The sequence below is a fragment of the Neovison vison genome, chromosome 4 (assembly GCF_020171115.1).
Source record: "Neovison vison isolate M4711 chromosome 4, ASM_NN_V1, whole genome shotgun sequence".
In the NCBI taxonomy this organism is placed as follows: Eukaryota; Metazoa; Chordata; class Mammalia; order Carnivora; family Mustelidae; genus Neogale; species Neogale vison.
In genome coordinates this window covers 140,308,542-140,327,120 of record NC_058094.1, presented here as the reverse complement: position 1 = coordinate 140,327,120, position 18,579 = coordinate 140,308,542, and the positions used below count along the sequence as shown (strand labels likewise).

At 38.3% G+C, this 18,579-nt stretch overlaps 1 protein-coding gene across 1 annotated transcript in view; it reads right to left on the bottom strand.

The window, feature by feature from the left end:
- The window catches only part of PNPLA8 (patatin like phospholipase domain containing 8), a 38,992-nt gene extending 21,091 nt beyond the window's left edge, over nt 1-17,901 (bottom strand). Inside the window, exons 1-4 of the mRNA XM_044245785.1 lie at nt 17,739-17,901; nt 9,227-10,366; nt 8,926-9,075; nt 2,408-2,559 (exon numbers count right to left, since the gene is read on the bottom strand). Coding sequence (XP_044101720.1) covers nt 2,408-2,559; nt 8,926-9,075; nt 9,227-10,276 — 1,352 coding nt within the window. The 5' untranslated portion in view covers nt 10,277-10,366; nt 17,739-17,901. The remainder of the gene's footprint in view (nt 1-2,407; nt 2,560-8,925; nt 9,076-9,226; nt 10,367-17,738) is intronic.
- Between the last annotated feature and the right edge of the window lie 678 nt (nt 17,902-18,579).

The window sequence follows — 18,579 nt, the reverse complement described above, 5'->3', positions numbered from 1 at the left end:
CCTAACCCACCTCTGTATCTTCCCAAATGTCTTCACTCCAATTTCCTCCTTGGATGACTAACAAAACTCCTATTCTCTTAAATCAAGTATTTACTGGTCCCAAAGCTCTTTTCAACATATTTGTCACTCTAAATAGATATCTGAATGTTCCTGACTGTTCTGAATTCAGAATTCTACTCAAAAAGAAGTCACAGTCACAGGTGGTTGCCAAAAGGGGTGGGAGGGGTCGACAAAATGGGTGAAGAGATCAGAAGGTACAAACATCCAGTTATACAATAAATAAGTCCAGGGGATATAAGGTACAACGTGCTAACATAGTTAATAATACTGTACTGCATACTTGAAAGTTACTGAAATAGTTAATCTCAAATTTTCTCAACTCCAGAAAAAAAGTTATTAACTCTGTGTGGTGATGGATGTTAACTAGACTTATTGTGATCATTCTACAAAATAAACAGGTATCAAATCATTGTGTTGTATACCTGAAACTAATACACCAAGTCGGTATCTCAGTATTTTTTTAAAATGAAAAAAAAAGTCATAATCATGATCATGCTCTAAAATAATCATGATCATTCTCTAAAATAGCACTTACTCTTTGCCACTTTGCTATTTTTCTTCATAGCACCCCTTACTATTCAATAATACATTTTTGCTTTTCTATTTGTTCTCTTTCCTCCTCTGGAATGCTAGTACCATGAAGACTTAGATTTTGTCTGTTTTGCTTACTGATTCCTGGATCCAAATCAGTGTTAAGAACAGTTGACTTAATGAATGATACCAACTTTTCCATCTGTCCCGATCTTAATGGCAGAGAGGACTGGCTTCTTCCTGCTCCTCAGTGAAATTGCTTACTCACTGAACTCCCACTCTCCTTACTTCCCATCACTTTTAACCAATTCTATAAACTAGAATGATTCTAATTCATTACCACTTCATATATCGTATGAATGATGTTCACCTTCTTCAGTTACTTCACTTCTGTAAGAAACATCCAAAAATTATTCTGAAACTTTTCTTTTCTCAATCAACTCAATCTTCATTTGCCGAATTAGCACTTTTATACTGCTATGTGAAGCCTCCTATTCAGCATGTTCAAAAACAGAACTGTCTTTCTCAATACCAATCACCTCCTCCCATTTCCCTGCAGTTCTGCCTCAGGCATCCATGGGGTCTCCATTTAGGGGTGCTCTCGATCTCCTTCTATATTCAATTCCCCTTTTCTTCAAAGTTTTCTTCCATATTTTTCTTCCCTCCTGCTCCCCACGGCTGAAGGTATTATTTTATTGTCCTCCGCCTAGATGATTAAATAGCTTTTTCCCTCATCACTCACACTGCTACTAATGCTGGTGTCAAAATGAAAAGAATCTGGCTGACATACAGGAGCTCAGAATTTAACAAAACAATAAGCGTAGTACTTGGACATACAAGATAGTAATTGGAAAAGCAGGTGTATCAAAGAATGTAATCAGAGAGATAAAGTAATCAAAGAACAACAGGCAGGGCATGTACTATCAATTTCAGAGATGAGAGCAGAGATGCAGGAAACCTGAATCCAAGCTAGAATATCTGGTGTTGGGGTTGGGGAGGCTAACACCAAAGGATCTAACCAACAAGCAGTAAGAGGAACTCAACAAACTAATCAGAAGAAGCACAGATGAGCTGCCAGCAGCAAGAACGGAGTCCGATGGTGAAATTATCTCCTTCTGAGCTAAGAATACACTAAATATCTCTAGTGTGGCACCAGACTGGCATCTGCAGCTGAGGACGTGGGGACTCACTGATGGTGAGTGGGGGACATGGGGACTTATTGATAGACTCCTTTTATAGCAATCTCTTTATTAAGTGACTAGCTGACTGATAAATATCAGTAAGATAAATAATTAAAGAAAGCTAATGTTACAAAACATTGCCAAGATTTTCTAAGTCATGGTTGATATACTGTCCTAAACTAACAAGAAGGTCTGAAGAGACCAAACTGAAATAAATACTAGGTCAAATTAAAATAAAAGCAAATTCAGGTATATGCTAAAGAAGCCCTTGGGGCACCTGTGTGGCTCAGCTGGTTAAGCAGCTGACTCTATTTTGCCTCAGGTCATGATCTCAGGGTCCTGGGAACGAGCCCCCATATCTGGCTCCACACCGAGCATGGCTTCTGCTTGAGATTGTCTCCCTCCTCTTTCCTCAGTGCCCCTCCCCCCACTCATGCTCACTCTAAATGAAATTTAAAAAAAAAAGAAGCTCTCAAATGGATAAAGTAATAAATTAAGAAGAACTATTTCATATTTTATTTTAAACATCTGGTTTTACAATGATATAGCTACTATACTTACACAGAATCAGTTATAAAAAAATTTCTGGCTGAAGTGGATCTATAGGATTTAAAAAATCATTTTTCTAGCTTTACCTTGTTCCTCCACCATCAATTGTAAGAATTCGGATTCCTCTTCCTTTCACAGGATCCACATAGCCAATTAAGGCCAAAATTTCTCTAACTGCAGCCTGAAGAGTTTCATCCTTAATTTGTCTCAATCTTAATAAATATGGAATAATTTTTTCCTGTATTGAGAAAAAAGTATTTTATTGCTTTTGTCAAATGAAGAGTGCAACTGTATGATTTTTAACCAACATATGTACACCACATATAATCACAGTGCCAGGGTTTATTACTTTCTTAATAATCTTAAATGACATTACTTTTTAACATATTAATGTTAATTAATATTTAAAATATATTTCTTCTAATATGTAGGTTAATAATTAACCTCAGTACAAATATTTTCTTTAGAAGATACAATGCTTAAGAATTAGAAAATATATAGTTTGCTTAACAGAAATTTACAAAGTATTAACTGCTACAACAAAAGATTAACATTATAAATTGTATAAACTATTTTCTCCAAATCCTAGAGATAAACTTCTTCATAGTAATTACTGGAAATTAAACTTGTTATTAAAAAAAAAAAATAGGGCGCCTGGGTGGCTCAGTGGGTTAAGCCGCTGCCTTCGGCTCGGGTCATGATCTTAGGGTCCTGGGATCGAGTCCCACATCGGGCTCTCTGCTCAGCAGGGAGCCTGCTTCCCTCCCTCTCTCGCTCTCTCTCTGCCTGCCTCTCTATCTACTTGTGATCTCTCTCTGTCAAATAAATAAATAAATAAATAATCTTTTAAAAAAAAATAAACCATCTTGTGAATATAGGATGTAAGGGTAGCTCATAGTGAAATATAAACAAATGTCAATACCTATAACTAAGGCAGAAAGCAAAAGCTGACCATTACAATAAATAATCCAAATTCATTACATTTAAGTAATTTTTTTTTAAAGATTTTATTTATTTATTTGACAGAGAGAAATCACAAGTAAATGGAGAAGCATGCAGAGAGATAGAGAGGGAAGCAGGCTCCCTGCTGAGCAGAGAGCCCGATGCGGGACTCGATCCCAGGACCCTGAGATCATGACCTGAGCCAAAGGCAGCGGCTTAACCCACTGAGCCACCCAGGTGCCCCATACATTTAAGTAATTTGTTTAAACAAAACTAGGACTCTGAGATTCTATGTGTTTAATTTCATATTGGTGACCAGAGGCAAGAGCTTAACTTCTAGGGTTCTACACTGAGTTTATCAGAGATTCTCTAGGTTCTGTGCACAAACGCACCTTATCCAGTCAGAAGGCCAGGCTTAAGGGAATCTGAGACTAGCAACTAAACTTGTGCTACGTAATCTTCCTTAAATAAATTTAAAAAATAATCTAAATGTATCACTCATTTTGTTTCTTTTTTATGATAAATCAATGTGAAGTAATATTGTTCTAAATTCTTTTTCAGTTGCTTTTTTGCCCTGGCTAATGTTGAGCTTCAAGGTCCTACAAGAAAAGTCTGAACAACGGTGGGTATGGGAATATAAATTTCCATTTCTGGTTAGAACAGTCTCTTTCCAAGAACTAGAATACTTTGATAAAAGACAAAAGAAGTTCCATCTGTTCAAAAGCATCAGAGGGCTCCTGAAGCAATGAGAACAGGAGGGGTAAGAATCTGGAGAGAGAAGTGCTATCCAGAAGTGCTAAGAAGTGAGCTCAGGACGCTTGGGTGGCTCAGTCAGTTAAGTGTCTGCCTTTGGCACAGGTCAAGACCCCAAGGTCCTGGGATCAAGCCCCATCTCAGGCCCCCTATTCAGTAGAGAGTCTGCTTCTCCCTCCTGCTGGTGGGCACATGCACGTGCAGAACTCTCTTTCTCCAATAAATAAATAAAAGATGAATTCTTTTTTTTTTTTAAAGATTTTATTTATTTATTTGACAGAGAGAGATCACAAGTAGGTAGAGAGGCAGGCAGAGAGAGAGAGAGAGAGAGAGAGGAGGAAGCAGGCTCCCCGCTGAGCAGAGAGCCCACGCGGGACTCGATCCCAGGACCCTGAGATCATGACCCGAGCCGAAGGCAGCGGCTTAACCAACTGAGCCACCCAGGTGCCCCAAAAGATGAATTCTTTTAAAAAAGAAGTGATCTCATAAACTATAGCTTGTCTTCCCTTGAGGCTTTTGCTTATTTGGGGAAGAAACAGAAGACTGAAAAACTGGGACTGGTTCAGACAGAAGGCCAGCAGAGTAAAAAGGTAACTCCAAGAGTGGGAAAATACATTTACAAAAAATACACAGTTATTGTATATTACTATTATATATAATATGTAATATATGCCATATATAAAAAACTTCTATAATATATAAAGAAATTCTTCAAGTCAGTAAGAAAAAGCTAGTCAACCCCAAAGGAAAAATGAGTAAGACGTAGAAAAGGCACTTCACACAAGGTAAGCACAAAAATGGCCAATAAGCACTGGAAAAGATGCTAAACTTCCCAGTTACCAGAGAAATGCAAACTAAAACCACAATTCAGTATCACTAAACATCCAACACAATAGCTAAAATAAAAACAATAAAGTGTTGGAGAAGAAGTAGAACCACCAGAAGATCGATACAATTTTGGGGGAAGTATAAATTGGTATAAACACTTTGCAAAACTATTTGGCAGAATCTACTAGAGATGAAAATAGGCATACTTCATAACCAAGACCACTACTCTTGGATATACCCTCCCAAAGAAATAAAGACCTGTGTTTCCCAAAAGATACATCCCGGAAGCACTATTCCAGACTCCCAGACTGGAAGCTATCCCAATGTCCATCAGCAGTAAAATGGATACATGGTCCTATATTTATACCACAGAATCCATCACAATGTAAATGTTTCATAACCATACTCCACCTTGAAGGTTCTCACAAATAATGTCAAGTGAAAAAAACATATAGAACGTGCAGAGAAAGGCACAACTAACCTAGAGTGCTAAAAATCAGTTAATGGTCAATCTTTTTGGAGACAGTGACTGGAATGGGGCATAAAGAGATGAGGGTTATACAGATGTTTTCAATTTTTGAAGATTCATGGAGCTGTATGCTTACATACACTTTTCTGCCCATGATACTTTTGTAAGAAGTTAAAGTTATATGAATGAACTTGGGTCCCCTACCAAGCAAAGCTGAGTTGAATTCAGCTTTCAAAAAAAGAGAGAAGGGAGGAAAAAAATTATCAAAATACAATTTGTGAAAACCTAGGGAGTCCATAATGACAGTTTTAAGAAATGCCAAAAATTTCCTGTCACCAATGGGGCAGCTTTAAAGCATCTCTTTACTTTGAAAATTGGTGACTAAGTAGAAGGAAACTAAGCATTTTTCTTGCTTATCCTTTAAAACTGCTCTTTGAGAGTAACCAAATAGCTCTAGCTAGTAAAGGAAAGCTCTACTTTTACAGACGAATGTCAATTACAGTGCAGGAGTGGCAGAATTAGAAATTTATCATTTTGCAACCCTAATGAAATGACTAGTTCTGGATTAGGTTAATGGCTGATGGGATTATGATTCTAGCCTAAATGTCCAATGAGAAGATCAGATTGTCATCTCCCTAATCCAGTGGTCAACACTGGTTCTTCAACCAGTTGTACGTGTTCTGGTATGATGGAAGATGAGACACATGGCAACATATACAATGTGCTCTAACAAAAAGTTTAACTTAACCAAGTCTTTATGTTTATATTCCAGTATTCAGCAAATACAAAGAAACAAGGAATACATCAAATAACATCAATGAGGATGAAGCCCCATAAAAATTCACAAAGTCATCCTTGAGGAGAACACAAGCAGCAACCTCTTCGACCTCAGGAGCAGCAACATCTTCCTAGGAACATCGCCAAAGGCAAGGGAAGCAAGGGCAAAAATGAATTACTGGGATTTCATCAAGATCAAAAGCTTTTGCACAGCAAAGGAAACAGTTAACAAAACCAAAAGACAACTGACAGAATGGGAGAAGATATTTGCAAACAACATATCAGATAAAGGGTTAGTGTCCAAAATCTATAAAGAATTTAGCAAACTCAACACCCAAAGAACAAATAATCCAATCAAGAAATGGGCAGAGGACATGAACAGACATTTCTGCAAAGAAGACATCCAGATGGCCAACAGACACAGGCACAGGAAGGCAGTACTTGGGCAGGATAAATAACTCATGAGTAAAAGAAACCTGTGGCACTTTGTGCTGAAATACTCCCACTCTGCTAGAGTGAGATCATGGAGGACACGTATGGAAACATACAAGAACAAGATCAAAGTAGCCACCTCACAGAGGGTCACTGTCCTGAAGAGTCACCCAGTGCCCAGGTGACTTTGCACAGGGGACAAATAAGCCTCTGTTGTGTTAAGTCACTGAGGTTTTGATATTGTTTATTAGAGTTTAACTCAGCTTAATCTAATACAAACAGACACTAATACATTTACAGTGATAATCTCTGGGTAATAGAAATAAATATGTTATTCTTATTTTCTTATTTTTGTTTTTATTTTAAAAAAATTTTTTACAAAGTTTATGCCGCCCCTTTTTTAAATAATAAAAAGTTACTTTTTTATTTAAAAAATAATTAAAAAATTAATAAAATATTTAAAAAATTACAAATAATTTTGTAATAAAAAAAAATATTAAAAAAAGGAGAATGCCTTCACCAACAATGAAGAAACCAAAAAGGGCAACTTCCTAGATGTGGCTGCCATGAATACAGCACATCAAATACACAAATACACAAACACACACACACACACACACACACACACGGAAACTAATCTACCAAAGACAATTCGCTCTCATTTGGCCACCATAAATATGATATACAAAAAAGTAAAATTAATATAAATGTTTTAAAACAAACAATTCTAGCATTTTTCAAAAGCTCAGTTCTTTTGAATAATTAAAACTTCATTGGGAAAGTTCACATGAGACTGTGCATATGAACATGTCTTAATTTATCCAGTTCATTCTTTTTGAGATGCTTCTTATTTAGGGAAGTGGTTAAGAACTTTTTACAGACTATGCAGATTTTCAATCATACTTGATCAGAATACACATTCCTACAACACACTACTCCTTGGTATTGAAGGGTCCTTAGATGTGAGATCAGTAATGCAAAATAAAAGAGCCCTCAAAGTTTCTAATAGCATGACTATTCATGATAGACTAAAACTGAAAAGTACCAAACAATTCATCAGCAGTACAATAAGTAAGTTGTGATACATTCACACCATGGAATATGAAAGCAACAAGAATGAATGTTCTACAACCTCTCACAACAATGAGAGCGATTACTACCAACAAGATGAATGAAAAAACCCAATCACAATAGTTTATATAAGGTACCAAAAAACCCTTAAACTAATCTAAAGTAATTTGGGGAAACTGCGATTGAAGGGGGCACAAGGAAGGCTTGTGAAGTCCTGGTAAATTCTCTTCTTTATCTGAGTGCCAGTTACATGGATGCCTTTAGTTTGTGAAAAATTCACTGAACTTGATTCCAATAACTGCAGGTTGTACTGTACTTCAATAAAACATTTTTTTAAAGTTCTTTAAAGTATGCAAGTCTATTTTAGATCTTTGCTTCAGTATATCCCTGAAATAGTAAATGGACTTAAAAGCTATCTACCTTTGGAAAATCTATCTTTTAGATAAGAGATTAAATAGCCATGAAAGATAATCCCCAGTTCCATGAACATGAAATTCTGAAGTTTAGCTTTATAACATATGAATTATATAATATGAAACTATAAGAGGCTACCTTATATAAGGACTGAGGTAACTCTTCAGCTAAATGGTTGTCAAAAAATGGAATATGAACTAAGTTAACTTAGACTTTTTTGAGTGGCGAGTTAAAAACAAGCATTAACAGATCTCTAAACAAATGTTAACAATGTCTGTTCATTATATATTTGTAAACTGGTGATTAAATATTACAAATAATCAGCAGTGCAATGGAAAGAGACTCAAGCACATCATTCATATTTTATAGTATTTCTCCGAAAATAGTCTGTTTAAATGGGTCTAAATTACCTTCACTATTTTATATGTGAAAAATCGAGGTGAAGAAAAGCTAATCATTTTATTAATATAATTATTAATCCAATTATCATTAAGATCATTAAAATGTTGACTTGCAAATACAAAAAGATCAAGAAATAAAAATTACCTATGGTTTTACTTATGAATTACATCTCCCATCTTAAAAGAGTAGCTATATAGTATAAACACATGTAAAAAAAATTTGGCAACTATTTTGCAATTCAGTGAACACACTGAGATTTATTTTCTCTTTTAAAACATTTAATCTCAATAAACAGTAGGACCAACAGCATAATTTATCATCACAGAGTAAGAGAATATTTAAGCATAATATATGTAATAGAATAAGTGGGCCAATTACTGACTCTATGACACATCATATATATAATAAAAACCTAAAAATAGTTAAATTTTTAAAATGAAAGGTACTGCCTTCTCCATTTCAGAAAGTGCGTTAGTATTTTCCAAGACAAAACCAGATTAAATAAATTAGAATTACCTTGACAGCCACTCCTTTTCCTTCAGGAAATTCTAGAAGATGAAAAGTCAGTTCTTCAACCCTGTTAATGCAGAGCTTCGGGTCAGTTGTTCTTCTCAACGCCTGAACTAACGCCCGGGTTCTGTTATCAATACTCACTCTTGCAATAATCTACAAAGACATATTAAAATATATATGATTAGAATGTGAAACTTCTCTAGTAATACCAACACATGATTAAGGTTTCTTTGGTCCCATAGGGAAATGGAATTCACGCATTTGACAAAAGTTAAAACATCAAGCAACACTGATAACGACTTGCCTTTTCTCGCTGAAGAGATAACCGCTTTTTCTCCTCTCCATTTTTGTCTTTGCTGACAGGCTGCTCAGCTTTAACAGCCTCTTCCTTCTCTTCTGGCTGACTCTTTGAATCATACTTTAATTTAGGGACAAGTCCACCAATATAACCACCTACTAAAGCTTGGACACCTTCGGTGGGACGAGAAAGAAAGTTAGCAATACTCTGTTTAGTAGAAACTGGAAGAGCCTCAGGAGTCCCACTGGCACCTGCAGACTTGTCCACAGAATATAAAGAAGATTCTGAATCTTGCTTATCAGTCAGGATGCCAGGATCTGGAGAGCTCGATTTCTCTTCTTCGACCTTTTTATCTTCAAGTTTGTCCTGGAAATGTTTCTTTTCCTTTTTTTGAGACATTCTTTCCTCACGTTTGAAGTATGAATTAATATGATTTGATAAAAAGTAGAATGACTCTCCAAATCTTGTGGTTAAACTACTTGTGTAACGAAAAAGACTTTGTTTACCTATATCTTCATCTTTACCTACACTATGACTTTCAGAGAAAGAACTCTTTTCTACTGATTTGTCGCTGTATTTTTTCAGAGATTTGATGGCTTGTTTAATGCCTGTCTGTTTTAACCAACCACTATCTGATACTTTTCTTAATATTCGAGAACTTGGCTTAAATTGAGCTAAACGTGAGATCATTTCATTCTGAGTGCCAAAAACAGCCTTTGAAACAGAGTTCAAAGTACTTTTAATACGGGACATACGAATGCTCACTTTCGTAAGTCCCTTGGGAGTAGAAGTGCTAAGTTTCAAAATTCCAATATGTAAACCATGGTTGCCTGGAGAGTAACAGTGCTTACTCCAAGAATGGGCATCACTTTTGGTCAATTTACATCTTATTTTGCTTGTATGAAAACCTCTTTGTAGACTGGCGTGGCTTATCCTCCAGTAATGTTTAGGTGAGTATAAGAAATGCAGCTGCTTGCTTCTCTGCTTCCCACAAAGACTTCTTGCATTACTAAGGAGGTAAATATAATATATATCTATAGTCAAATTAATAGACATAACTTAAAAATCATTTATTTTCTATATGTTAGGATTTTCACTTCATTCCTGAATGCTTCATTTAAGAAATGCCATAATTCATGGTCTTACCTGAAATAGCAAGAAAAAAAAAATTAGGATACAAGGTAAAATTGAAACTGGGTTTAAGATAAAATACTTTTCTACTTGAAATAAACTCAGCAGCTTGTCTCAAAAGAAGACAGAATAATGTATTTCCATTAGAGATACTGCATTATATCCCTTTTAAGCTCACAGAAGACAATTCATTCTCCAGTACAGAATTTAATGAAAAAAGAAAGTGAGTAGTAGGATGTTTCATGAGAACTAATTTAGGAAAGCTACCAAATATATAAGTTTTCCTACAACACATAACTGAATATGCAATTTAGATACTATGCTGTTTTTCTTCTCTGTCAAAGTCTGGACTAGTTTATGTGACACCAGACTTTGAAGTCTTTGTAGCGTCAAGTCTTACACCATCTTGTTCATTGCAAACCATTTATAGAATATTTAACCTACATGGACATGGTACCAGATGCTGAAACCACAAAGACAGACACAATATGAAGGAACTTTCAGTCTAAGGCTACAGATAGCCATGCAAAAAAACATTTCACTATCTAGTTGTGTTTATTAAATTAAAGGTCTGACTACAAGAAGCTATGTGCCACATCTAACAGACAAGGGGTTCATAACCACAATGTAAGATGAATGCAATTAAAAAAAGAAAGATTCAGCTGACAGAAAAATAGACAAAGGATATTAACAGGCCAGTTAATGTAGAAGAAGAAGAAATACAGACAGTAAAATTATGAAAATACCCTTCACCACATCAAAGAAAAATACTAATTAAAACATGTTTTGTTTTGGGGCACCTGTGTGGCTCAGTGGGTTAAAGCCTCTGCCTTTGGCTCAGGTCATGATCCCAGAGTCCTGGGATCAAGCCCCGAATCCGGCTCTCTGCTCAGCAGGGAGCCTGCTTCCCTTCCTCTCTCTCTGCCTGCCTCTCTGCCTAACTGTGATCTCTGTCTGTGGAATAAATAAATAAAATCTTAAAAAAAACAACAACAACATGTTTTGTTTTTACAATAGGTGGTAATGTAAATGGCTGATAATATTCAGTATTAATAATAGGCTGGAGAAATGGGACACATAGGGCTATCTGACAATATCCAATGAAATCTTAAATACTATCTATCACAATCTTAAAGGCACATATTTTTTGATCAGCAATTTCACTATTAAAACTCTATTAAGAATCCTACAGAAATACTTTATAAGAGTGCAGAAGTATATATACACATTCCCTAATGCATTGACTGAAATAATAAAACAATGAAAAACAACTCTAAAGGTCTTCTAGAAAGGAATGGCTCAATAAACTATGGCATATATAAACTGCAGAATGGGTTACCATATAGTATTCTGCAGCAGTTAAAGAAACTAGATGATCTGCCCATCCTTCATATACACTACAGTAAAAAAGGCCAGTGGCTATAATACATACGCTATACACGTGTGGAGATACAAAGGCATTAGGTAATGAAAGACAGAAAAACCTACACATGCAGTTTAAATGTGAGGCTGTCCACATGTGGTACATGCACGCGCACGCACACATACGCAGATTCCGAAAGGGTAAGCACTAGTTTGTTTATTCTTGTGAACCAAGGAGTGGGATCAAAAGAGAACAAGAAGACGGACTTTTTCTTTTTCCTTTTGTATTATCTGTATTTTTTACAACGAGCAAATATTACCTTTGTAATTAGAAAAAGCAGACAGAAAAAAAGAAAAAAAGCAAATGGTTTAGAACATTTTCACAGTGCCACGAGAATGGTCAGAGCCAATATCCAACTAAGTTCAAAAAATAATAAAAAGACACTAAAAACTGGACAAAGTTAAAAAGGAACTCATTAAGTAGAAAGCTGAGAACAGGAGAGAATTTTAAATACAAAAAAATACAAAGACAAAAAAAGCATTTAAGAAAGCATAAACAATATGAACAAAAATTGCAAGCAGTCTAGTTTCGCTCCAGGACCTAGAAAGAGTAATGAGAATAATGAGGGGCAGGTAGATGATATTGCAAAGTTTTGGGGGTCAGATTATGAAGGCTCTTACAAATCTTGCCAAGGAAATTAAAGATCAAACTGTCAATGAAGTATTTTAAGTAAAGGAGTGAAACTAGAAAGAGGATTCGGCAGATCTCTGACAGAATGAACAGACAAGACTGAGAAAGACAGAAACCCAGAACCTACTGTGAATGTTCAGACTGCAGTCTGAACTAAAAGCTTTGTAAATCGCATGTATACATATGATTTCAAAATTCCAATTTTACAGAGAGACAGAGAGAAAAGAAATCAACATATCTACCTTCCCAGCTTTTCTGATATCCAGCATTTATGGCCAATGAGTAAGTTGAATTAACATAAAAGCCCCACAATCCCCAAACCAGAAATACTTAATAAAATACAATTAAAGTACCTGTGAATAAAAAGCCATGCTCAAAATTAGTAATGGACTCCTACAAGTCAACAACAAAAAAATCAAATTGCCCGACTGGCGGGGCACCTGGGTGGCTCAGTGGGTTAAGCTGCTGCCTTCGGCTCAGGTCATGATCTCAGGGTCCTAGGATCGAGTCCCGCATCGGGCTTTCTGCTCGGTGGGGAGCCTGCTTCCCTCTATCTCTCTCTCTGCCTGCCTCTCTGTCTACTTGTGATCTCTCTCTATCAAATAAATAAATAAAATCTTTAAAAAAAAAAAAAACTGGCAAAGAACTTGAGTAGAAATTTCTCCAGAGAGGATATACAAATGGCCAACAAGCATATGAAAAGATGCTCAACATCACTGAATCATCAGAAAAATGCAAATCAAAACCAAATGAGATATCACTCCAGACTCATTAGGAAGGCTGTGATTAAAAACAAACAGAAAATAACAAGTGTTTGCAGAGATATGGAGAAGTTAGAACCCTTGTGCACCGTTGTTGGGACTGTAAAATGGAGCAGCTGCTGCAGAAAATAGTATTGTGGTTCCTCAAAAATATTAAAAATAGAAATACCATAGGATCTAGCAACCCTACTTCTGGGTATATATCCAAAGGAATTGAAAGCAGGGTCTCAAAGAGGCATCTGCACATTTGTGTTCATAGCAGCACACAATACCAGTGGTGGAAACAACTCAAATGTTGGGGTTTTTTTGTTTTTTTTTTTTTTTTTTCTGTGGGTCGAGAGTTCTATATTTTCTCTATGGGGAAGACAAAACAGAAGTGTTCTCTAAAAAACCCAGGATAGTAGCTTTGATCCTAGGAGAGGAAACTGACAATGAAAAGAGTTCAGTTGTCTCAAGTAAGTTGTAGTCCATAGGGAAGGGTGAAAGGTTGAAAGGAAGAAACTCATTGAAGAGACTAAGGAAAGGTAAATGGTTTACCCATAACTGATGCCATTCATTGGTGGTACTTTTCTTATTTCAAGTGATGACTTTTCTTTTTTTTTTTGGTAGGAGGTTTGAATTGGTTTTCTTTTTGATTCTCATTCATGTATTCTGTCAATGCAATACTGATTATCTCCATTTTAGTGTGTTTAGTCTTTAACTCTAGTAGCCTTTTATTTATTTCACAAGTATTTTTTGAAGGCCTTTTTTATGCTAGGTTCTGTGCTAGTCATAGATGATAAAATGGCAAGACACTGTAAAGCAAACATAGCCCTTAGGACTAACCATCACAGACAGACCATTTTTCACTAACAGTTTGAGATTATGAAATGATCCAATCATTTTAACTCAGATAAACAAAATGTATTTACCTACAAAGGAATATTATTCAGCCTTTAAAAGGATGGAAAACCTGTCACATGTTAGAACAGGGATGAACTCTTGAGGATATTATTTTAAGTAAAATAAGCCAGTCACAAAAGGACGAATACTGTGTGATTCCACTTACACAAAGTATCTAGAGGATTCAAAGTCACTGCTATAGAAAGCAGAATGATGATTTCTAGAAACAGGGGAATGGAACAAAAGGGGTGTTTAATGGGCACAGCTTCAGTTCCCCAAGATGAAAAAGTACTGGAGATGTTTTAGAACAATGCGAATGCACTTAATGCCACTGAACCACATACTTAAACATGGTAAAGATGGTAAATGTTATAATACTTGGTTTTTATTACAGTTAAAAAAAAACCCCAATAGTGGTAAATCCATAGTTGAGAAATCACAAGCCTGAGATCTTTTTCAGTCACATTGCTTGAATGGTGCACAGACCCCAAGCAAATGAAAACTAGTCAGAGCTGGTGAACCCCAAGGAGTTTCAGTAGAATCAACTAAAAGTACCATTAAAGGGGGAACTTGGGTGGCTCAGTCCATCAGGCTTCTGACTGTTGGTTTCAGCTCTCAAGTCTAAGTGTCAGGGTATGCAACAGTCCCATCTCTGGCCGCGCAGTGAGCTTGGAGTCTACTTGAGATTCTCTCTCCTCCTTTCTCTCACGCCTGTGTGGTCAAGCTTGTGCTCTCTCTCTCACAAATAAGTAAGTCTTTAAACAACAACAAACTACCATGAAAGGATATTTCCAAAACTCAGGGCAAATGGGGTATTTTACTTGACATGATCAAGAGAAGAACTGAGCTGACATTTTACTGGAGACCTCAAATAAGTAACGAAGCAAATCATTAAAATCTGGGAAAAAAGCATTCAAGGCAAAGGAAAAAGCAATGAAAGTGCTGGAGACAGTAATGAGCTCTGTCTACTCAAGACTAAAAGAACCACCAGGTGGTTGAAGGTAAGTAAACAGGAAAAATGCTGGAAAAATGGGCCCAACAGTCAAGCAGAAGACAGAGCTATACAAGTAATGGGTCTGTATTGTTTCTTTCCAATGACATAACTCTCATAACCAATTATGAATACACCTAACAAGACACTGAGATACAGTATATAAAGCAAAAAAAAAAAAGAGGAATTATGGAAAGACCAGACAATTTCATGACAATATTTTAATACCCCTCTTATAAACTACAATGGTAATTGTAAAAATCAATAAACACGGAACTACCAACAAAATCAACAAGCTTAGTTTAGCTGTTTCCAAATCACAACACTGGTAAATGCAGATAAAAATTTTGAGAGTAAATTCTGCTGGAGTAGGTTAGACTGCAAAAAGATAAAGAAGAATGTCAAGTGGCAGGTGCCATCACCTACTGAGAAAAGAGCAGTGAAGACTAGGGTACCAACTTATAGAGTAGTATAAGTACACTGGAAAAATAAATAGAATAGGGAGGTATAGACCAACTTCTAGGGAATAGAACTGTGTTTTAACTGGAGGAAAATAAGGGAACTGCTAGCTGGAGGCTTGGCTGAGGATAAAAGAATAAATCTACACAGGACTTCCCTAAGTTATTCCAATAATGCAGGCATAAAGTGACAAGGGTTTGAATTAAGGCACTGGTACTGTACTAGAGAAAGGATTACTTTGAGCCCCACTTTGAAAGTGGGGAAACAGCGAAACACAGGACTTGGTCACAGGGAAGAATGGGGTGAGGAGAAGATTTCAAAACAACTCAAGTGTTTTTACTCAGAGATACATAGAGAATACCACTTGTGAAAATGAGATGACTGGAAGGGGACCAATTTAATATGAAAGAAAAATCTCTTGGATGAGGTAACATGGGATATTCAAATGGAAATGTACTATAGAAACACAGGCTGTGGTTTAAGTCTGGAGATACCAGCACAGTGACAACTGAAAATATAAGACTGGATTTACCAGGGGGGGAAAAAAGTTTATAGTAAATAATTCCTGAGAACTGGGGGACCACAGATCCTCTTCCTTGAGAAATGATTATTTGCATACACACACACACACACACACACTATATTTTCCGTAACATTTCAAGAGTCATGGACCTACTAAAGTATTTAGATTTGAATTTTGAAACTCTGCTTTCTTTAGAAAGAAGAACAAGGGCAGACCCCTGACTGACATCAAGAGTTAGGAAGAAGTCTTTCCAGAAACAAAAAAGCACAGGTGAAAAGATATCCTGAAAAAATCAGGGTCATGGAAACCAATACAACAGCAAGTTCTAAAAAGAACTCGATAATGAACAAAGTTAAGATATGTAACATGGGAAAGAAAGATTATAACTAAGACATGAAATGACAGAAAGGTGTCCAAGGCTAAGAGTTCTATGACAGAAAGGTGTCCAAGGCTAGGAGTTCTAACTCTGACCTTTTCACAAATGTGTTCCACAAGTGAAGCAATATGTACCCTTAGGTGCAATTCCTTTGTCATTACTGAGCAAAAGAACAACTCAGTACAAGCTGTACTTTTATCCGCTTAGCAAGTGATGCAAGTAAATACACCAGTCAACTGATCTTCTCCCTCAACTTCACTATAAAGACATTCTCTCTAGACTTTAACATAGATCTAAGAAATAGGAAAGTAAGATCAACATTGAGAAAAAGTTTGGTAACAAATTATGAAGAACATATTCTTATAATTAAAGTACAAGTAAATGGCGCAACTTAACAAATTAACTACAATGGGCTTCAAACAACTGCCTCCATAAAAGACATCAATTCTCGGCTCACAGTTTAATACACTTTTTTTTTGAACTCTCGGATTTAAAAATGCTTACGATTTCACTGTTTTAACAGCAGTCCCTCAACACGATGAAGCATACTTTTGTCAGTTGAAATCTCAGCAACAAGGACTATATGCAAGAACCAGATGCAGATGTTACTGGAGATAAAACCCCATTATAAAGAAGACAGTCCCGTATGGACACTTTGGTTTCCCCAAGAAGTCAGCACTTTCAAGTTACTGTATTAGGCGTAGGCAGCAGGTTCCACCCAGCACGATGACAGAAATGACAATGACGGGGAGCACGGCCACACAACGATTCACACCGCTTCATCTCTGAAAAAGCACACACCTGAACCTGCAACAGCAGCGGAGGGAGGGAGGGAGCCAGACGCGCGCAGGGTTAAAAAGAAACCGCTGGCCACTCGAACACGCGGCGGAATGCGCCCGTGCGCCGACGGTGGAGGACGGTGCAGAAGAGGGAAGCGTTCTGACAGTCAGCAGGGAACTGCGAGAGAACCCTCTAGCGCGGGCGCAGCCAAAACGACCGGGGCAACCAGGCTGGGAGCTGCGGGGGTGGGCCAGAAAGCGCAGGGCGGGACGAGGAAAACCAAAACAGTGAGCCGGGCCAGGCCAGCAGAACCCGAGGCGGCGGATGGCGGGGGCGGACACCGCGCACCAATCAGCCCCAGGTCCGCGGCTCCTTCCGGTGCCCGGATGCCTCTTGGAACCTTGGTCCCGGGACCTCCTCGAAGCCCGGCGGCTCCCCGCCCTCTTCCTCTGCAAGTGCCCTTCGAGGAAAGAGAAGGGCCACACACAAGTGCCCGGGGAGGCCAGGCTGCCCTCTTCCCTAACCTATCGTCCCGCCTCTGTCCCCCGCAGCCGCCACTCACCGGAATGCAGGCCGCAACTATATGGGCGGCAGCGGCGACGCGCCTCCGGACCGCACTGACGTCCACTCTGGCCGACCCGCATCAGCTGAGCTAGCAACACAAACAGGAGAGCCGCGGTCGAGGCACCACCCCCACAGCTCCGTCCCGCCCCAGCGGAAGTGACGCACACGCGGGCCGTGCCTACCCGCCCGGCCCGGGGGAGGCCCTCTGCCCGGCTCCGGCCAGGGCCTCCCGGTCAAGCGCCGCTCCCTTTCCCAGACATGCGCAATAGAGTCCGAGTGAGCGAGGGGCGGGAGACGTGCGTGCGTGCACGCGCCGTTTGCGTCCGGGGTGGTGCGTCGGGGTGGGGCCTGGAGGGGGTTGCTTTCCTCTGTGTGTTTGCCCGCGGGCTGCCACCTCCGTCTGGGAGGACCCTGTCTGCGTGCAGTCCAATCCGCGGAGCTGGGCGTGCGTTACCCGTGGCCGAGAGGGTGGCGAGCCGCGTGGGGCGGCGCTCGTACCACTCTGCTCAGCCCGCTTGCTTTCTCCATTTCTGGGCATGGCCACCGCAGCTACCGCTTGTGTCATCGTATTGGAAGGTGGCCTGTAACATTACATTACCGCGGATGTCCTGCAGAAGGTCCCACACTTTACACTTAACATTTTTCGAATTCTGACGTTGTGTACATACCAGATGACCATCTGCAGCCTTACGGCAAATACGGCCCGTCGGCTGTTTCCGTACGTCTGTGGGCTAAGAATGCCTTTTACATTTTTTAGTGGTTAAGAAAATAAAGTATGCTTTGGAACACGTGCAATAACATGAAATTCAAATTTCGAAGTCCATAAAAAATTAAAGTTT